This window comes from Lithobates pipiens, unplaced genomic scaffold (assembly GCF_037356315.1).
Source record: "Lithobates pipiens isolate NorthernLeopardFrog02 unplaced genomic scaffold, aLitPip1_a1.2 Scaffold_27, whole genome shotgun sequence".
Classification (NCBI taxonomy): domain Eukaryota; kingdom Metazoa; phylum Chordata; class Amphibia; order Anura; family Ranidae; genus Lithobates; species Lithobates pipiens.
Window position 1 is genome coordinate 220861992 of NW_027507788.1, and position 18155 is coordinate 220880146.

An 18155-nucleotide genomic window follows, 5' to 3' on the forward strand; every position below is an offset into this window, starting at 1 on the left:
AAGAAAAGAAATGAGGCTCCAATAATCCAGAGAGGGAAGCTGGACTGAGGATCGTCCTTGTCTGCATCTCCAACTTGTCTGCTCACTCCATTCCCCCCCCCCCATCTGATCCTCCTCTCTTGCTGTCCTTTTTTTACATGCAGTTTCAAGGGATCTGTCTGCCTGCGAAGAGAAGAGCTGCTTTGGAGAGGAGCATCTGAGGAGCCCAAAAAAAAAAAAAAAAAAAAAAGATCCAGAAGACCTGATGAGGCTTCCTCCTCACCCCTGGCTGTCCCTGCTGCCCACCATCGCCCCACTGCTGCCCACCATCCCCATCAGCCATCACCCACTGGTGCCAGCTTTGCCCATCTCCCAATAAACCTATCTATGCAGGAATGTCTATGGTACACGCAGATGCCACTTCTCTCTATCCAAACAGCTAAAGAAGAAGAGCAGAACCCTGCAGACCTCCAAAGGAATACCATTGCTTTGCCTCTCTATCGTGCCCCCCCTCCCCTTTTTCCCCTGTATATATTTGTATTTTTTATTCTTTTTTTTTGTGCCCGTCTTTTTTATCCTGTTACTGAGTTTCGGAGCTGCGCAGATGGCTAAGTGCATGAAGATTTGATCCATTCCAAACGTGACCATGTGGATTAAGCAGCTTTTAGGAATAAGGTAAGGAGAACCTTGACCCCCCACCCCCCCCCCTTTAAAAAAAATAAAAATATAATGTATTTGCGGCTTAATTTTCTGCAATGCTCGCTGTGCCGGGGGACTAGTTGTTTCCTAGCAAGCTGTGATATTTGCAAAAAAAAAAATTGCTTGATTTTATTTATTTTTTTTGCTGCCTATGAGACATTAATGGATTATTAACCCCCTGATTGCCAAGAGCAAGTAGTTGCTTTGCCCCCCCCCCCTCCCCTCTTGGTACCAGATAGGGTGCACATTGGACGTGCCCTGGCTATTAATTACTGCTATGCAAACAATAAAAATAAAAATAAAAAAAATAAAATTGCTGCTCAGACTTCAGGTGGGGAGGAGGACCGACTTGTATCTCAAGTTGTCATGACCTCTCTGGCTTAGACACAAGTTGCCAAGAATGTAAAGTGGATTAGTAATGCTGTGATTGCCTGCTAGAACCCCCCCCCCCCCTTTTTTTTTTTTATTTTTTTTTTTTTTGTGTCAGTTGATATGCTATGTATTAATTCTATAGACTTGTTCTTTCCAAGGTCAGGGAATTAGGAGTTTTTTTTTTTTTTTTTTTTTTTTTTTTTTTTTTAACAGCAGGTACCTGTGGCTCACATTTTTAAAAAGTGGGATAGAGCTGTAGCAATAGTTCAGCAAAGCAAAATCGCATATGATTTATCATTTCATCATACAATTGCCATGGCACAGGGGCACATGCATGGTTCTTATTCCAACACAAGCAGTTTGCATTGCAGCTGCTGTAGGTGCTGATGGCTCATAGAGGAGTCATTATTCTCAGTTAAAAAAAAAAAAAAAAAAAAAAAAAAAAAAAGATTTTTTTTTTTTTTTTCATAGGTTTCATTGCCAGAGAAACTGTCTTCCTCCCCCAGTGGGTGCAATTGGCTTTTCTTATGATTGAAGTTTGTGGTATATTGTATGCATGACACACACAAAAAAGAAACAAACTTGCTATAAATATTGAGGATCACTCTGAAAAATGTTAGCACAGTTTTGGGTTGGCCATCCTGATTATTGACAAAGATGGAGAAGAAGGATCTTGTTGCTGATATTTAATGTGATACAACGTTTCCAAATGATAAAAGTTAAAACAAACATGTGTTGCCTCCGTCCGCCGCTGGGGGGCGGTAGACTCCAAGGTTGGAGGAACCAGGCTCTGTTCACAAAATATATAGGTTTTGCTTTTGTGATGCACTTTATTTTTTATTTTTTTTTCCCTTGGTGGGCTTTTGTATATGTTAATATTATGAAGCAGCTTCTGTTGTGTGTCACTGAATAGGGAAACAAATGAGGTTGCTGGCAAATCTAAATAGCTTTTTTTATTTTTTGCAAGGATTGGATATATTGCAATGGAAAGAGTTAATCAATGCATTGGAATCGATTATAGATTTGGTATATATTGTTATAGAGGCAAGTAAAAGAGAGAGAGGAGGGAGGGAGGATTAATGGCAATACATGCATATTTGTATATAGTCTGAAATTGCTAAAAAAAAAAAAAAAAAAAAAATGTAAGTTTTTTTTATTTTTTATTCATTTTTTTTAAATTGCAGTTTTATGGATTAAAAAGAACAAAAAAAAAAATTTTAGAGAACAGTCAGACATAAAAAAAAAGTTAACTAGTACACATTATCTATTGCATATTCTCACATATTCTTCACACATATTTTATTTATTTTTTCCAATTTATTCTATTAATTACAATTTATGGATTCAAACATTTTTAGAGAATCGTTGGTCACAAATAAGTTGACTAACACACATTATTTATTGCATGGTATTCTGAAATTGCTCAGAACTGTTTCTAATATTATTATTATAATTATTATTATTATTATTATTATTATTTTTCGTTTTTGCAATTATTCCAATTTATAGATAAATAAAAAACTTTAGAGAATGGTCAGTCATATATAAGTTGACTAGCATGTATTATCTATTGCATATTCACATATATTCTAAAAATACTAAGAACTGTGATATTTTAAAAAGATTTTAGTATTTTAATTTTATTTTTGCAATAGTTTCAATTTATGGATTAAAAAAAAAAGAAAATAAAACAAAAAAAAAGAAAGAAAATACTAAGAACTGTGATATTTGAAAAAAAATATATTTTTATTTTTTTGCAATAGTCTCAATTTATGGATCAAAAAAATAAATACAAAATAAATAAACGTTAGTGGTTGTTCACAAATACGTTGACTAGCACATGTTGTCTATTGCATATTCACATTATTCTGAAATTGCTTAGAACTGTTTTTATTATTATTATTTGTTTGTTTGTTTGTTTGTTTTTTTTTTTTTTTTTTTTTTTTTAATAATTCCAATTTATGGATAAACACTTTAGAGAATGATCAGTCATATATAAGTTGACTAGTATGCATTATCTATTTCATATACACATATATTATAAAAATACTAAGAACTGTGATATTTTAAAAAGATTTTAGTATTTTTTTTTTTTTGCAATAGTTTAAATTTTTGGATAAAAAAAAAACAACTTTAGAGAATGGTTGGTCACATATACATTGACAAGCACACATTATCTATTGCATATTCACGTTATTATAAAATTGCTTAGAACTGTTTTTATTATTATTACTATTATTTTTTGCAATAATTCAAATTTATGGATAAATTAACAACTTTAGAGAATGGCCAGTCATATATAAGTTGACTAGCATGCATTATCTATTGAATATTCACATGTATTCTAAAAATACTAAGAACTGTGATATATATATATATTTTTTTTTTACAATAGTTTCCATTAATGGATAAAAAATAAAAAAATAAAAAATTGGAAAATGGTTGGTCACAGATACGTTGACTAGCACAAGTTGTCTATTGCATATTCACATTATTCTGAAATTGCTTAGAACTGTTTTAATTATTATTATTATTTTTATATATATATTTTTGCAATAATTCCAATTTATGGATAAATAAAAAGATTTAGAGAATGGCTGGTCATGAATAGGTTGACTAGCACACATTACCTATTGCATAATCACAAATATTCTGAAATGGTGTTTTTTATTTTTTTTTGTTTTTTTTTTAGTTTTTTTGTGCAATAATTCCAATATAGGGCTTAAAAAAAATAAAATAAAAAAAAACTCTTTAGAGAATGGTTGGTCATACATAATTTAAACTGACAAGCATACATTGCTGTTTTCCAGGATAGATACCTGCAGAATGTTCCTTCCAGACTTTATTAATTGAGATAATTTATCATATCGGGATGACTTTTAAGGACGCGCTTTACTATTGGCAGTGTGCGGTAACCCATAGCGACCGATCAAAGTCAGCTCTTATGTGGTCCCGGCCAAAAGAGAACTGCTGACAGCTGAGATCTGATTGGTTAGCGAGGTTCACGGCGCGCTCCTGCTCTCTGCCCTGTGTTATTAAATAATCCCCGATGCATTTCGTACCAAAGTATAATTTATGGCTCTGGCGTGGCTTTGTTAACAGCGGTGACGCCGGCTGAACAGAGAGCGGCACGTAGATGGAGATGCCTATTATTTCTTTGCCCTGCTAATAGAAACCCGTCACCAAGCAAAACCACCTGTGTGATTAGGCTCCGGCAGAAGCAAGCGAGGAGACTTTACTCGCAGGAGGGGGATGTACTAAAACCGGAGAGTGCAGAATCTGGTGCAGATCTGCTTGGAAAACCAATCAGCTTCCAGGTTTTACTGTCAAAGCTTTATTGAACAAGCTGAAGGTAGAAGCTGATTGGCTCCCAGAGCTGCACCAGATTCTGAGTGCTCCAGTTTTTTGTAAATCTCCCCTCCCCCGAGTGGCGGCCTCTGACTTCCTTTAGAGAACAAGTCGGCAGGTGACCGCGTCTATCAGAGCCTAACCACACAGGTGTTCTGCCTAGTGACAGATCCTCATCAGCTTCAAAGTATAGATTCCAAATGTTACTCTTTGCCAGGACTTTATTTTATTTTTTTGTGTGATCAATATTCAGATATTTATTGATACCGAGTGTTATAATAAATAATAGAATAATATATGATATAATATTAGAATGTTATCGATTTCCTGCAGTCGTTGATAATAATTCTTTGGTATCAGTTCATAACTATAGAGGCCGAACTGAGCAGACAAGGAGGCGAGTTCATTGTGCAGAGTCCCAATCAAATATCTGATCCTTCTCAATTGCTGAATGGTGAAATCTGATTGGCTGTTATGAGTAACTTTGTATCATTGCTCTCATAAGTCAGGTGAATGCTTCAAAGGGGCCTATACTATACAGAGAGAGAGAGATGGAGGGAGGAAGAGAAGGAATGAGAGAGAGATGGAGGGAGGAAGAGAGGGAATGAGAGAGATGGAGGGAGGAAGAGAAGGAATGGGAGAGATGAAGGGGGGAAGAGAGAGATGAGAGAGATGGAGGGAGGAAGAGAGGGAATGAGAGAGATGGAGGGAGGAAGAGAGAGATGGAGGGAAGAAGAGAGGGAATGAGAGAGATGGAGGGAGGAAGAGAGGGAATGAGAGAGATGGAGGGAGGAAGAGAGAGATGAGAGAGATGGAGGGAGGAAGAGAGGGAATGAGAGAGATGGAGGGAGGAAGAGAGGGAATGAGAGAGATGGAGGGAGGAAGAGAGAGATGAGAGAGATGGAGGGGGGAAGAGAGGGAATGAGAGAGATGGAGGGAGGAAGAGAGGGAATGAGAGACATGGAGGGAGGAAGAGAGAGATGGAGGGAGGAAGAGAGAGATGAGAGAGATGGGGGAGGAAGAGAGAGATGAGAGAGATGGAGGGAGGAAGAGAAGGAATGGGAGAGATGGAGGGAGGAAGAGAAGGAATGGGAGAGATGGAGGGACGAAGAGAAGGAATGAGAGAGATGGGGCAGGAAGAGAGAGATGAGAGAGATGGAGGGAGGAAGAGAGAGATGAGAGAGATGGAGGGAGGAAGAGAGGGAATGAGAGAGATGGAGGGAGGAAGAGAGAGATGGAGGGAGGAAGAGAGAGATGGAGGGACGAAGAGAAGGAATGGGAGAGATGGAGGGACGAAGAGAAGGAATGAGAGAGATGGGGGAGGAAGAGAGAGATGGGGGAGGAAGAGAGAGATGAGAGAGATGGAGGGAGGAAGAGAGAGATGAGAGAGATGGAGGGAGGAAGAGAAGGAATGGGAGAGATGGAGGGACGAATAGAAGGAATGAGAGAGATGGGGGAGGAAGAGAGAGATGAGAGAGATGGAGGGAGGAAGAGAGAGATGAGAGAGATGGAAGGAGCAAGAGAGGGAATGAGAGAGAGATGGAGGGAGGAAGAGAGGGAATGAGAGATATGGAGGGAGCAAGAGAGGGAATGAGAGAGATGGGGCGAGGAAGAGAGAGATGAGAGAGATGGAGGGAGGAAGAGAGGGAATGAGAGAGATGGAGGGAGGAAGAGAGAGATGGAGGGAGGAAGAGAGAGATGGAGGGACAAAGAGAAGGAATGGAAGAGATGGAGGGACGAAGAGAAGGAATGAGAGAGATGGGGGAGGAAGAGAGAGATGAAAGAGATGGAGGGAGGAAGAGAGAGATGAGAGAGATGGAGGGAGGAAGACAGGGAATGAGAGAGATGGAGGGAGGAAGAGAGAGATGGAGGGAGGAAGAGAGAGATGGAGGGACGAAGAGAAGGAATGGGAGAGATGGAGGGACAAAGAGAAGGAATGAGAGAGATGGGGGAGGAAGAGAGAGATGAGAGAGATGGAGGGAGGAAGAGAGAGATGAGAGAGATGGAGGGAGGAAGAGAGAGATGAGAGAGATGGAGGGAGGAAGAGAGAGATGGAGGGAGGAAGAGAGGGAATGAGAGAGATGGAGGGAGGAAGAGAATGAATGAGAGAGATGGAGGGGGGAAGAGAAGGAATGAGAGAGATGGAGGGAGGAAGAGAGAGAGATGAGAGAGATGGAGGGAGGAAGAGAGGGAATGAGAGAGAGATGGAGGGAGGAAGAGAAAGATGGAGGGAGGAAGAGAGAGATGAGAGAGATGGAGGGAGGAAGAGAAGGAATGAGAGAGATGGAGGGAGGAAGAGAAGGAATGAGAGAGATGGAGGGAGGAAGAGAAGGAATGAGAGAGATGGGGGGAGGAAGAGAGATGAGAGAGATGGAGGGAGGAAGAGAGGGAATGAGAGAGATGGAGGGAGGAAGAGAGGGAATGAGAGGAGGTGGACATGAGGAGGGGAAGGAGTTAAAATTATACTAAAGTCCTGCCAATGGTGCCCATCAGGAGGGAGAGTACCGGGCAGCTGAGGTTGTCATGCAACATCGCTGGGGCTCAGGTAAGTATTAAGGGGTCTGCTACACCCAGAAGGTTTTTCATCATAATGCATATAATGTATTAAGATAAAAACCTTCTGCCTTTAGAACTACTTTAAATTGTAAGTAAACCCTCCTATTGTTTTCAGCCAAGGAAGCTGCCATCTTTGCCCCTGTTTAATCAAAAACTGCCATGATGCTCCACATGTGATCAGTTTTCACACCAGCCATTGGATGGTTTGACAATTTGGTTGAGAGCACAACCAATGGGAGTGTTACATTTCCGGCACGTGGGGGAATAAAACTGTGGATGGGTTTACATCCCCTTTAAGGAGGGGTTATAGATATGGGTATGGGGAGGTGATGAAGAGTGGTTATAAAGATAAGGATGGGGGGAGGGGTCCTGGATATTGGGATGGGGAGATGAGGAGGGGGAGAAGATAAGGAAGGGTTATGGATTTGGGCAGGGGAAAAGAGATGAGGAGCGGGAGAAGATAAGGAAGGCATATCGGTTTGGGCCCGAGGAAAGAGATGAGGAGTGGGAGAAGATAAGGACGGGTTATACATTTGGACAGGGGGAAAGAGATGAGGTGTTTGAGATGATAAGAAGGGGGTTATGGATTTGGCAGGGGGAAAGATATGAGGAGTGGGAGAAGATAAGGAGGGGTTAAGGATGTGGGCAGGTGGAAATAGATGAGGAGCGGGAGAAGATATGGAGGGATTATGGATTTGGGCAGGGGGAAAGAGATGAGGAGTGGGAGAAGATAAGGAGGTAGTTATGGATTTGGACAGGGGGGAAGAGATGATGAGTGGGAGAAGATAAGGCAGGGTTATGGATTCCCATGGCGGAAAGAGATGAGGAGCGGGAGAAGATAAGGAGGGGTTATAAATTTTGACAGGGGGAAAGAGATGAGGAGTGGGAGAAGATAAGGGGGGTTATGGATTTGGACAGGGGGAAAGAGATGAAGAGCAGGAGAAGATAAGGAGGAGGTTATGGATTTGAGCAGGGGGAAAGAGATGAGGAGCGGGAGAAGATAAGGAGGAGGTTATGGATTTGAGCAGGGGGAAAGAGATGAGGAGCAGGAGAAGATAAGGAGAGGTTATGGATTTTGGCAGGGGGAAAGAGATGAGAAGTGGGAGAAGATAAGTAGGTAATTATGGATTTGGGTAGGGGGAAAGAGATCATGAGCGGGAGAAGATAAGGAGGGGTTAAGGATTTGGGCAGGGGGAAAGAGATTAGGTGCGGGAGAAGATAAGGAGGGGTTATAAATTTCAACAGGGGGAAAGAGATGAGGAGTGGGAGAAGATAAGGAAGGGTTATGGATTTGGGCAGGGGGAAAGAGATGAGGAGCGGGGGAAGATAAGGACGGGTTATACATTTGGACAGGGGGAAAGAGATGAGGTGTGTGAGATGATAAGGAGGGGGTTATGGATTTGGCAGGGGGAAAGATATGAGGAGTGGGAGAAGATAAGGAGGGGTTAAGGATGTGGGCAGGGGGAAAGAGATGAGGAGCGGGAGAAGATATGGAGGGATTATGGATTTGGACAGGGGGAAAGAGATGATGAGCGGGAGAAGATAAGGAGGGGTTAAGAATTTGGGCAGGGGGAAACAGATGAGGAGCGGGAGAAGAAAAGGAGGGGTTATAAATTTCGACAGGGGGGAAGAGATGAGGAGTGGGAGAAGATAAGGCGGGGTTATGGATTTGGACAGGGGGAAAGAGATGAGGAGTGGGAGAAGATAAGGAGGGGTTATGGATTTGCATGGGGGAAAGAGATGAAGATCGGGAGAAGATAAGGAGGGGTTATAAATTTCGACAGGGGGAAAGAGATGAGGAGTGGGAGAAGATAAGGAGGAGGTTATGGATTTGAGCAGGGGGAAAGAGATGAGGAGCAGGAGAAGATAAGGAGAGGTTATGGATTTTGGCAGGGGGAAAGAGATGAGGAGTGGGAGAAGATAAGTAGGTAATTATGGATTTGGGTAGGAGGAAAGAGATCATGAGCGGGAGAAGATAAGGAGGGGTTAAGGATTTGGGCAGGGGGAAAGGGATTAGGTGCGGGAGAAGATAAGGAGGGGTTATAAATTTCGACAGGGGGAAAGAGATGAGGAGTGGGAGAAGATAAGGAGAGGTTATGGATTTGGGCAGAGGGAAAGAGATGAGGAGCGGGAGAAGATAAGGAGGGGTTATGGATTTGGGCAGGGTGAAAGAGATGAGGAGCTGGAGAAGATAAGGAAAGATTATGGATTTGGGCAGGGGGAAAGAGATGAGGAGTGGGAGAAGATAAGGAGGGATTATGGATTTGGACAGGGGGAAAGAGATGAGGAGCGGGGGAAGATAAGGAGGAGGTTATGGATTTGAGCAGGGGGAAAGAGATGAGGAGCAGGAGAAGATAAGGAGGGGTTATAAATTTTGACGGGGGAAAGAGATGAGGAGTGGGAGAAGATAAGGCGGGGTTATGGATTCGGGCAGGGGGAAAGAAATGAGGAGCGGGAGAAGATAAGGAGGAGGTTATGGATTTGAGCAGGGGGAAAGAGATGAGGAGCAGGAGAATATAAGGAGAGGTTATGGATTTTGGCAGGGGGAAAGAGATGAGGAGTGGGAGAAGATACGTAGGTAATTATGGATTTGGGTAGGGGGAAAGAGATCATGAGCGGGAGAAGATAAGGAGGGGTTAAGGATTTGGGCAGGGGTAAAGAGATTAGGTGCGAGAGAAGATAAGGAGGGGGTGATGGATTTGGGCAGGGGGAAAGAGATGAGGAGCTGGAGTAGATAAGGAGGGGGTGATGGATTTGGGCAGGGGGAAAGAGATGAGGAGTGGGAGAAGATAAGGAGTGTTTATGGATTTGGACAGGGGGAAAGAGATGAGGATTGGGAGAAGATAAGGAGGGAGTGATGGATTTGGGCAGGGGGAAAGAGATGAAGAGCAGGAGAAGATAAGGAGAGGTTATAGAAATGAGGGGGGGGGGGGGAAGATTTGAAAAATCAGGAAGGGGAGGAGATAAGGAGGCGTTTGGGAGATGAGGAGGAAGTTTTGGAGATGAGGAAAGTGCTCAGCTATGGATTGGGGTCATTAGTCACTGTTATCCACGGGGCTTTAAGGTCACGGCTTCAGTGTGGAAAGCATTACCTGGATTGCTCCCTTTTCTCTGCCAGAGATGTTTCAAGGCAATAAAATCCATCCCTGGCCAGTATATTGATTGATTAGAGCTCTGCAGAACGTCACATTAAAATTGCAGTAGAAGGAACGTTTCTTTGAATGGGAATGAGATGAGAAGTCGGAGAAGACTTTCATTTGAGCAATTCGGGGGAATAATGTGTTGCCCGAAGCTTCAAATATTGTAAAAAAAAAAGGAAATAAAGTTCTCTCTCTCTCTCTCTTCCTCCCTTCTCTACAAGAAAATGACTTATTTTAGACTAAAACACATTAAAAAAAATCATTTTTTTTAAATTTGCAACTTTTTTTCTGGCCTGGTAAATCTTCCAATAAAAGTGTTTTCAGATATTACTCTTCAATAAGTGCAAAACCAAAAAATTCAACAAATCGGTTGAGTGATCGGCGGGTAATCAGAGCGTGCCCTGTGTCCTCTGCACACTCCCGATGTTTTCTCGCACTTTTCTCGTCTGATTGGCATTTCCAGTTCTTAGCAGGTGTGAAAAAGGGGCATGACTCAGCAGTTTAGCAAAAGACAGCTGGGCAGGGCTGACACCACTCAAAACAGGACGCAGGAGCTGAGTTCATTTTTGGGTCTTTAACCACTTCAGATCCGCGCTATTGCCAAATGACGGCATTAGCGCGGACCTACATTTTCAGGACTACGTCTATTGACGTCGTCCTGGTTACGAGCGGCCTGCGCGCCCCCTGAGGGGCGCGCGCGGCGCGCTCTGTGATCGGCGAGTCCGTGAGACTCGCCTGATCACCGATCCGTGTAAGGGGTCGATCCCGACCCCTTATCACGTGATCAGCTGTCAGCCAATGACAGCTGATCATGTGATAGAACGGAGCCGGTAATCGGCTATTATTCCTCCTCGCGCTGACAGCGCGAGGAGAGAAAAAAAAAGCCGATCACCGGCGGCCGTGATCGGGACATCAGTCCCGATCACGGCCATCAATACAAGGGACCACCTGCCACCTGCCTGTGCCCACCTGCCTCCCGCAGTGCCATCCTGAAGTAAAATAAAAGAAAAAGTAAGTGCCCCCCGTCAGTGCCCCCTGTCAGTGCCCATAGTGCCCACAGTGCCACCCACAGTGCCACCCACAGTGCCACCCACAGTGCCACCCACAGTGCCACCCCACAGTGCCACCCACAGTGCCACCCAATCTGCCTCAAAGGTGCTGCACCCCAGTGCCGCCCATCAGTGCCCAGCAGTGCCGCCCATCAGTGCCCAGCAGTGCTGCCCATCAGTGCCCAGCAGTGCCACCTATCAGAGCCACCTATCAGTGCCACCTATCAGTGCCCATCAGTCCCATCTATCTGTGGTACCTATCAGTGCCCATCCGTGCCACCCATCCGTGCCACTTATCCGTGCCACCCATCCGTGCCATCTTATCTGTGCCCATCTTTGCCCATCAGTGCCGCCTTATCTGTGCCCATCGGTGCCGCCTTATCTGTGCCTATTAGTGCCGCCTTAACTATGCCTATCAGTGCCCACCAGTGCAGCCCATCAGTGCCCACCAATGCAGCCCATCAGTGCCCACCAATGCAGCCCATCAGTGCCCACCAATGCAGCCTATCAGTGCCGCCTAATCAGCGCACTTCAATGAAGGAGAAAAATGACCCGTTTGCAAAATTTTATAACAAACTATTAAAACATGATTTTTTTTTTTTTTTTTTTGCATCTTTTTTTGTTTGTTTAGCAAAAAATAAAACTCCGAGCTGTAACTAAATACCACCAAAAGAAAGCTCTATTTGTGGGAAAAAAATGATAAAAATTTCATTTGGGTACAGTGTTGTATGCCCGCGCAATTGTCACTCAAAGTGCATCAGCGCTGAAAGCTGAAAATTGGTCTGGGACTGAGGGGGGTTTAAGTGCCCAGTAAGCAAGTGGTTAAAGCCATAGAACACAAGGAAATGTCCCCTATTGCAAAGAAGTACCTCATACATTTTTTTTTTTTTTTTGTTTGCCCTGACCTAATGGACACTTTAAAGGAATCTTTTCCAGAGAGAAGCCTTTGACTTTTCCTTCTGTAGATACCAATCGCCTGGCTGTCATGCTCACCTTCTGGCTCCACTATGTTGACTCATTAACCCAAAACAAGTTTACAGATCAGGAATTATTTTCTTAATCTGCATGCTTGTTCTTGGTCAGTATTATGGATGCCCGAGGATCAGCACAATGGGCACAGTTCAGTTATGAATGAACACAGGAGTGATCGGTACTGATCACGCACTGTGCGTATTCAGTGAAGAAAAGGGGCAGGTAAATACATATTTACCCCCCCATCCCCAATCCTCCTGTGTGCCCCGCAACAGCTGCAGCCAGTGGGAGGAAGAGGAGGAGAAGCTGAAAAGGGCTGTGGGGAGAAGGAGGCACACAAGAGGGCCTGGACTGCAGTGGGAAGGGGGACAAAGGAGGCCGGTGGTATATATTTTTGGGGGCGGTCACCAGCCCCGCACTTACCCTATCTAGGTCACAGGCAGCTCTTCCTCCGGGCGAAGGGCGGCAGTTTCCCCTGCATCTCCTCCTCCTTGGCATCTGGGCTCTCCTCCCTCCTCCTCCTAGGCCAGTAGCATCGCTTTTCCTTTCAGCCAATCGGGAAACAGGTCTCATGACCTCCTGTCAGGGCTGGGCTCAGCCCTTCCTTCTCTGTCCTGGCCGCTCAGCTGTCGGCTAATTGCCAGCTCCACAGTTACTCAGCTGTTGATGATCCTGCTCGTCAGTCCTGCCTATTTAAGCCGTCCAGTTCAGAGGAGCTCTGCCTTCGCCTTGGTCAACATCACAGAGACTATCTCCTGTGATCCTTTTGAAGTCTTGCTTTGCTGACATCCCTTCTGGCTCCAGATCCTGCTTGGTGTTCCACTACATTGATCCCTGACTTCTGGCTTGACTGACTATCCGTTTCGGTTGCTAAACTCTTGCTGTGTTATGACTACGTTCGTTCTTTTTACTTTTATTATTAAACAAGTGTGATTTAACTGTACTTCTGTCTCGGCCTGATTTCATGGTTTCTGACACCAGCTTCCTGATTGGCCAGTATGAGAATCACACAACTAGCTGGACTTGGGGCGCCCCAAGCCCAATCTTTTTTTTAAGCCAATTTGAGGCTCTAATCAGGCCCTTAAACAAAAAAACAAAACAAAAAACCCCATTGGAATCCATGTGTTTGGTGATTAGGGGACAAGACAGGATGGGGGGGGACCCTGCCTTATGAGTCGCCACTGAAGGGGGGGTAGGGGTGATCAGAGCAGCGGGGATGGGAGGCTACAGTAAAGAAAATGAACCTCCTGTGCAGCACAGGCAGAGGAAGAGAAGGTCAGCTGCGCTGTAGGGGAAGCCACAGGAGGATCGGTTTCAGTGATAAGGCGGTAGATTGTAAGCTCTAGTGAACCGGGCCCTCTGATGTCTCCTGTATTGAATTATATTGTAACTGTCTGCTGTCATGTTGTAAAACGCTGTGCAATTTGTTGGCGCCATATCAATCCTGTATAATAATAATAATAATAATAAAGCTAGTCCTTCCTGCCCCCCCCCCCCCATTGAACTGATGGGGCCCAAATCTGGTATCGGAGGACTGGTTGTAACCCCCCCTCCCCCCCTTATCAGCAGCCTTGTATTGATCACCAGATATTTACACATATAATTGTTTTCTTTCTCCTAAGACTTCCAGAGAAATAAACGAGTGAAGGCCGCTGCCAACCCCATCAGTAACATTTTGCTGCGGATTAGTAGATAAAGCAACAAATGAATGGATTTTCTTAGCTCTTGAATCTTGACCTTTCACGTTATATTCCAGTAATGAAGGCATATTGTGTCTCCTGGATATTCTGTATCTGTGGTCGATGGTTATATAACCTGTAATGCAGATTGTTAGGTCGCATTTACCACCCACACAGCTCAACCTATATGATAATAATAATAAACGAACGAACGTCCTCAATCTGATGTCGAATTTTCTTTGCTCTTGTAGTTGAGCTCTTTGTGTTAAATCACCATAGTGAAGATGGTGAAGGAAAGAGGAGATTCCAGGAATAACACTTAATTGACATTTTATCCGTCGGAGAGTGGGCAGAATAATAGAAGGGAACGCAAAGCGCATTTTATAGAATCTTTTGTAGAGAAGTGCAACGCGGGGTCTGCCGAGAGCACAGCGATCGAGGAAAAGTGAAGCAGGCGCTCTCCTCTGCGCCTCACATGCCCTTGGTTGGTGTCTGGGATTGTCTGCGTAAAAACCGCAGCAGAAGATCGGATTCAGAATTTTGAATGACGTTCGTTGCAGGGGAACCAATGGAGAAATCCGAATTTCATTTTTAGTAATTCGGAAGAGAGAAAGGGACCATAGACACTTACAAAGGATGTTTTTGCTGTTTTTGAGCTCCCTTAGCTTGACTACTAGAGCCACCATTTCCCTGCCTTCTGTCCTAACCGCTGGACCTCCTGAGGGTTTCACAAAGGTAGCAATAATACTTTGTATCCCTCTATCTCCCATCTGATCAGTGTTTATAAACAATGTTACTTTGTATCTCTCTATTTCCCATATGATCGATGTTTATAAACAATGTTACTTTGTATCCCTGTATCTCCGGTCTGATCAGTGGTTATAAACAATGTTACTTTGTATCTCTCTATCTCCCGTCTGATCAATGTTTATAAACAACATCTCTCTATTTCCCATCTAATCAATGTTTATAAACAATGTTACTTTGTATCTCTCTATCTCCTGTCTGATCAGTGTTTATAAACAACATCTCTCTATTTCCCATCTAATCAATGTTTATAAACAATGTTACTTTGTATCTCTCTATCTCCCGTCTGATCAATGTTTATAAACAACATCTCTCTATTTCCCATCTAATCAATGTTTATAAACAATGTTACTTTGTATCTCTCTATCTCCCGTCTGATCAGTGTTTATAAACAACATCTCTCTATTTCCCATCTAATCAATGTTTATAAACAATGTTACTTTGTATCTCTCTATTTCCCATATGATCAATGTTTATAAACAATGTTACTTTGTATCCCTGTATCTCCGGTCTGATCAGTGGTTATAAACAATTTTACTTTGTATCCCTCTATCTCCCGTCTGATCAGTGTTTATAAACAACATCTCTCTATTTCCCATCTAATCAATGTTTATAAACAATGTTACTTTGTATCTCTCTATTTCCCATATGATCAATGTTTATAAACAATGTTACTTTGTATCCCTGTATCTCCGGTCTGATCAATGTTTATAAACAATGTTACTTTGTATCTCTCTATCTCCCGTCTGATCAATGTTTTTAAACAATATCTCTCTATTTCCCATCTAATCAATGTTTATAAACAATGTTAGGCCGCCTACACACGAGAGGATTGTCCGCCCAACTAAGTCCGTCCGACAATCCGACAGACAGTCCGTCCTACTTTCGAATGAACGGACTTGACCACACACGATGAACAGACAGTCCGCTGAAAGCGTGCGCGATGACGTGTACGGCACGTACGACGGGACTAGAAATACGACCTCCAATACACTGCAATGCAACCTTCGGCCGTGTAAATCCTTTCTGAGCATGCGCCATTCTTAGTCCGTCCAACTTGCCTACACACGAGCGGACTGTCCGCTGAAACCAAAGTTGGACGGACAATATTACGGAAATTCCGAAAGACTAAGTCCGTCAGACTGTCCGCTGAAAAAGTCAGCTGAAGCCCACACACGAGCGGATTGTCCGCTGAAACACGTTTCAGCGGACCAAGTCCGTCAGACAGTCCGCCCGTGTGTACGCGGCCTTACTTTGTATCTCTCTATTTCCCATATGATCGATGTTTATAAACAATGTTACTTTGTATCCCTGTATCTCCGGTCTGATCAGTGGTTATAAACAATGTTACTTTGTATTGCTCTATCTCCCGTCTGATCAGTGTTTATAAACAACATCTCTCTATTTCCCATCCAATCAATGTTTATAAACAATGTTACTTTGTATTGCTCTATCTCCCGTCTGATCAGTGTTTATAAACAACATCTCTCTATTTCCCATCCAATCAATGTTTATAAACAATGTTACTTTGTATCTCTCTATCTCCCGTCTGATCAATGTTTATAAACAATATCTCTCTATTTCCCATCTAATCAATGTTTATAAACAATGTTACTTTGCATCTCTCTATTTCCCATATGAACGATGTTTATAAACAATGTTACTTTGTATCCCTGTATCTCCGGTCTGATCAGTGGTTATAAACAATGTTACTTTGTATTGCTCTATCTCCCGTCTGATCAGTGTTTATAAACAATATCTCTCTATTTCCCATCTAATCAATGTTTATAAACAATGTTACTTTGTATCTCTCTATTTCCCATATGATCGATGTTTATAAACAATGTTACTTTGTATCCCTGTATCTCCGGTCTGATCAGTGGTTATAAACAATGTTACTTTGTATCCCTCTATTTCCCGTCTGATCAGTGTTTATAAACAATATCTCTCTATTTCCCATCTAATCAATGTTTATAAACAATGATACATTGTATCTCTCTATCTCCTGTCTGATCAATGTTTATTAAACCGGATTTCCATCCATTTAAAAGTCAGCAGCTACAAAAAGTGTAGCTGCTGACTTTTAATAATCGGACACTCGCCTGTCCTGCGGTCCAGCGATGTGGGCGCACAGAGCCTCGCACCTCTCCCCCTCTTCTCCACGGTGCCGGCATTGTACCTGTGTACCGGCCGTGGCATCACAGTCTGGCGCACGCTGCACACGCGCAAGCCGCGCTGCATGTTGTGTATGGCCGGGCAATATTCTGGGACCAGTGATGTGTCCCAGAAGATGGCAGGGAGAGAGGGGGCAGAGGTAAACTTCTTTCCGCCGCCCGGAAAAACAGGGTACCCACCCCCACCCCCCCAAAAAAATGACATGCCAAATGTGGAAAAGTGAAAAAGACTTGCACCTGTAATTGCAGAGAAAGGGGGTTCTACAAAGTACTGACTCCGGGGGGCGCCATACAAATGCCCCCCCCCCCCACACTTTTCACATATTTCTTTGTATCATTTATCATTTTCCTTCCACTTCACAATTATGTGTCACTTTGTGTTGGTCCATCACATAAAATCCCAATAAAATACATTTACGTTTTTGGTTGTAACATGACAAAACGTGGAGAATTTCAAGGGGTATGAATACTTTTTCAAGGCACTGTATGTTGACCAATCAACACTCACAATTGCCTGCATTATGATGTCACATGGCTACTGGAGCTGTTTAGAGAAGTTTATAAGCATGCAGCCCATTATAGAAACGGAGCGGCAAAGAAGTATCTTGGGGCCTTGTGGGGAGGATTTTGAGAGTTCATCATTTCATTTTTTTATGAGAGGATGAATAAGGAAGGAACTTCAGTGTTTTATTTTTTGGCCCAGTCATTTTATCAGGCAGGAGCTTCCAGGAGTTTCCAGGAGCTTCCAGGAGTTTCCAGAAGTTTCCAGGAGCGTCTAGGAGCTTCCAGAAGTTTCCAGGAGATTCCAGGAGTTTCCAGGAGCTTCCAGGAGTTTCCAGAAGTTTCCAGGAGCGTCTAGGAGCTTCCAGAAGTTTCCAGGAGATTCCAGGAGTTTCCAGGAGCTTCCAGGAGCTTCCAGGAGTTTCCAGGAGCATCTAGGAGCTTCCAGGAGTTTCCAGGAGATTCCAGGAGTTTCCAGGAACGTATAGGAGCTTCCAGGAGTTTCCAGAAGTTTCCAGGAGCATCCAGGAGCTTCCAGGAGTTTCCATGAGCTTTTTTCAACTATTCTGCAGAATATTTTGCATCATTTTCTGCATTGTAATACAAGTTTACATTGATCTCAATGGGTCTTCCGGTTCACAGATTCCAAATATGAGAGGTTTGTGATTTTTTTTTTAAAAGTCAATCAAACTATAATGCCCCGTACACACGGTCAGAAATTCCAACGGAAAATGTCCGATCGGATTATATTGTCGGAAAATGATAAGCATGCAGCCCATTATAGAGACGGAGCAGCGAAGAAGTATCTTGGGGCCGTGTGGGGAGGATTTTGAGAGTTCATCATTTCATTTTTTTATGAGAGGATGAATAAGGAAGGAA

The 18155-nt window shown here is 43.3% G+C and overlaps 1 protein-coding gene across 4 annotated transcripts in view; it reads left to right on the forward strand.

The window, feature by feature from the left end:
• The first annotated feature begins 219 nt into the window (after window positions 1–219).
• Window positions 220–18155, forward strand: part of AJAP1 (adherens junctions associated protein 1) — a 456256-nt gene continuing 438320 nt past the window's right edge. For all 4 annotated transcript variants that reach the window (XM_077458283.1, XM_077458281.1, XM_077458280.1 and 1 more), the window contains exon 1: window positions 220–654. Coding sequence is in view for 3 of the 4 variants with exons in the window: in XM_077458281.1 (XP_077314407.1) it covers window positions 626–654 (29 nt within the window). In the remaining variant the exon portion in view is untranslated. The remainder of the gene's footprint in view (window positions 655–18155) is intronic.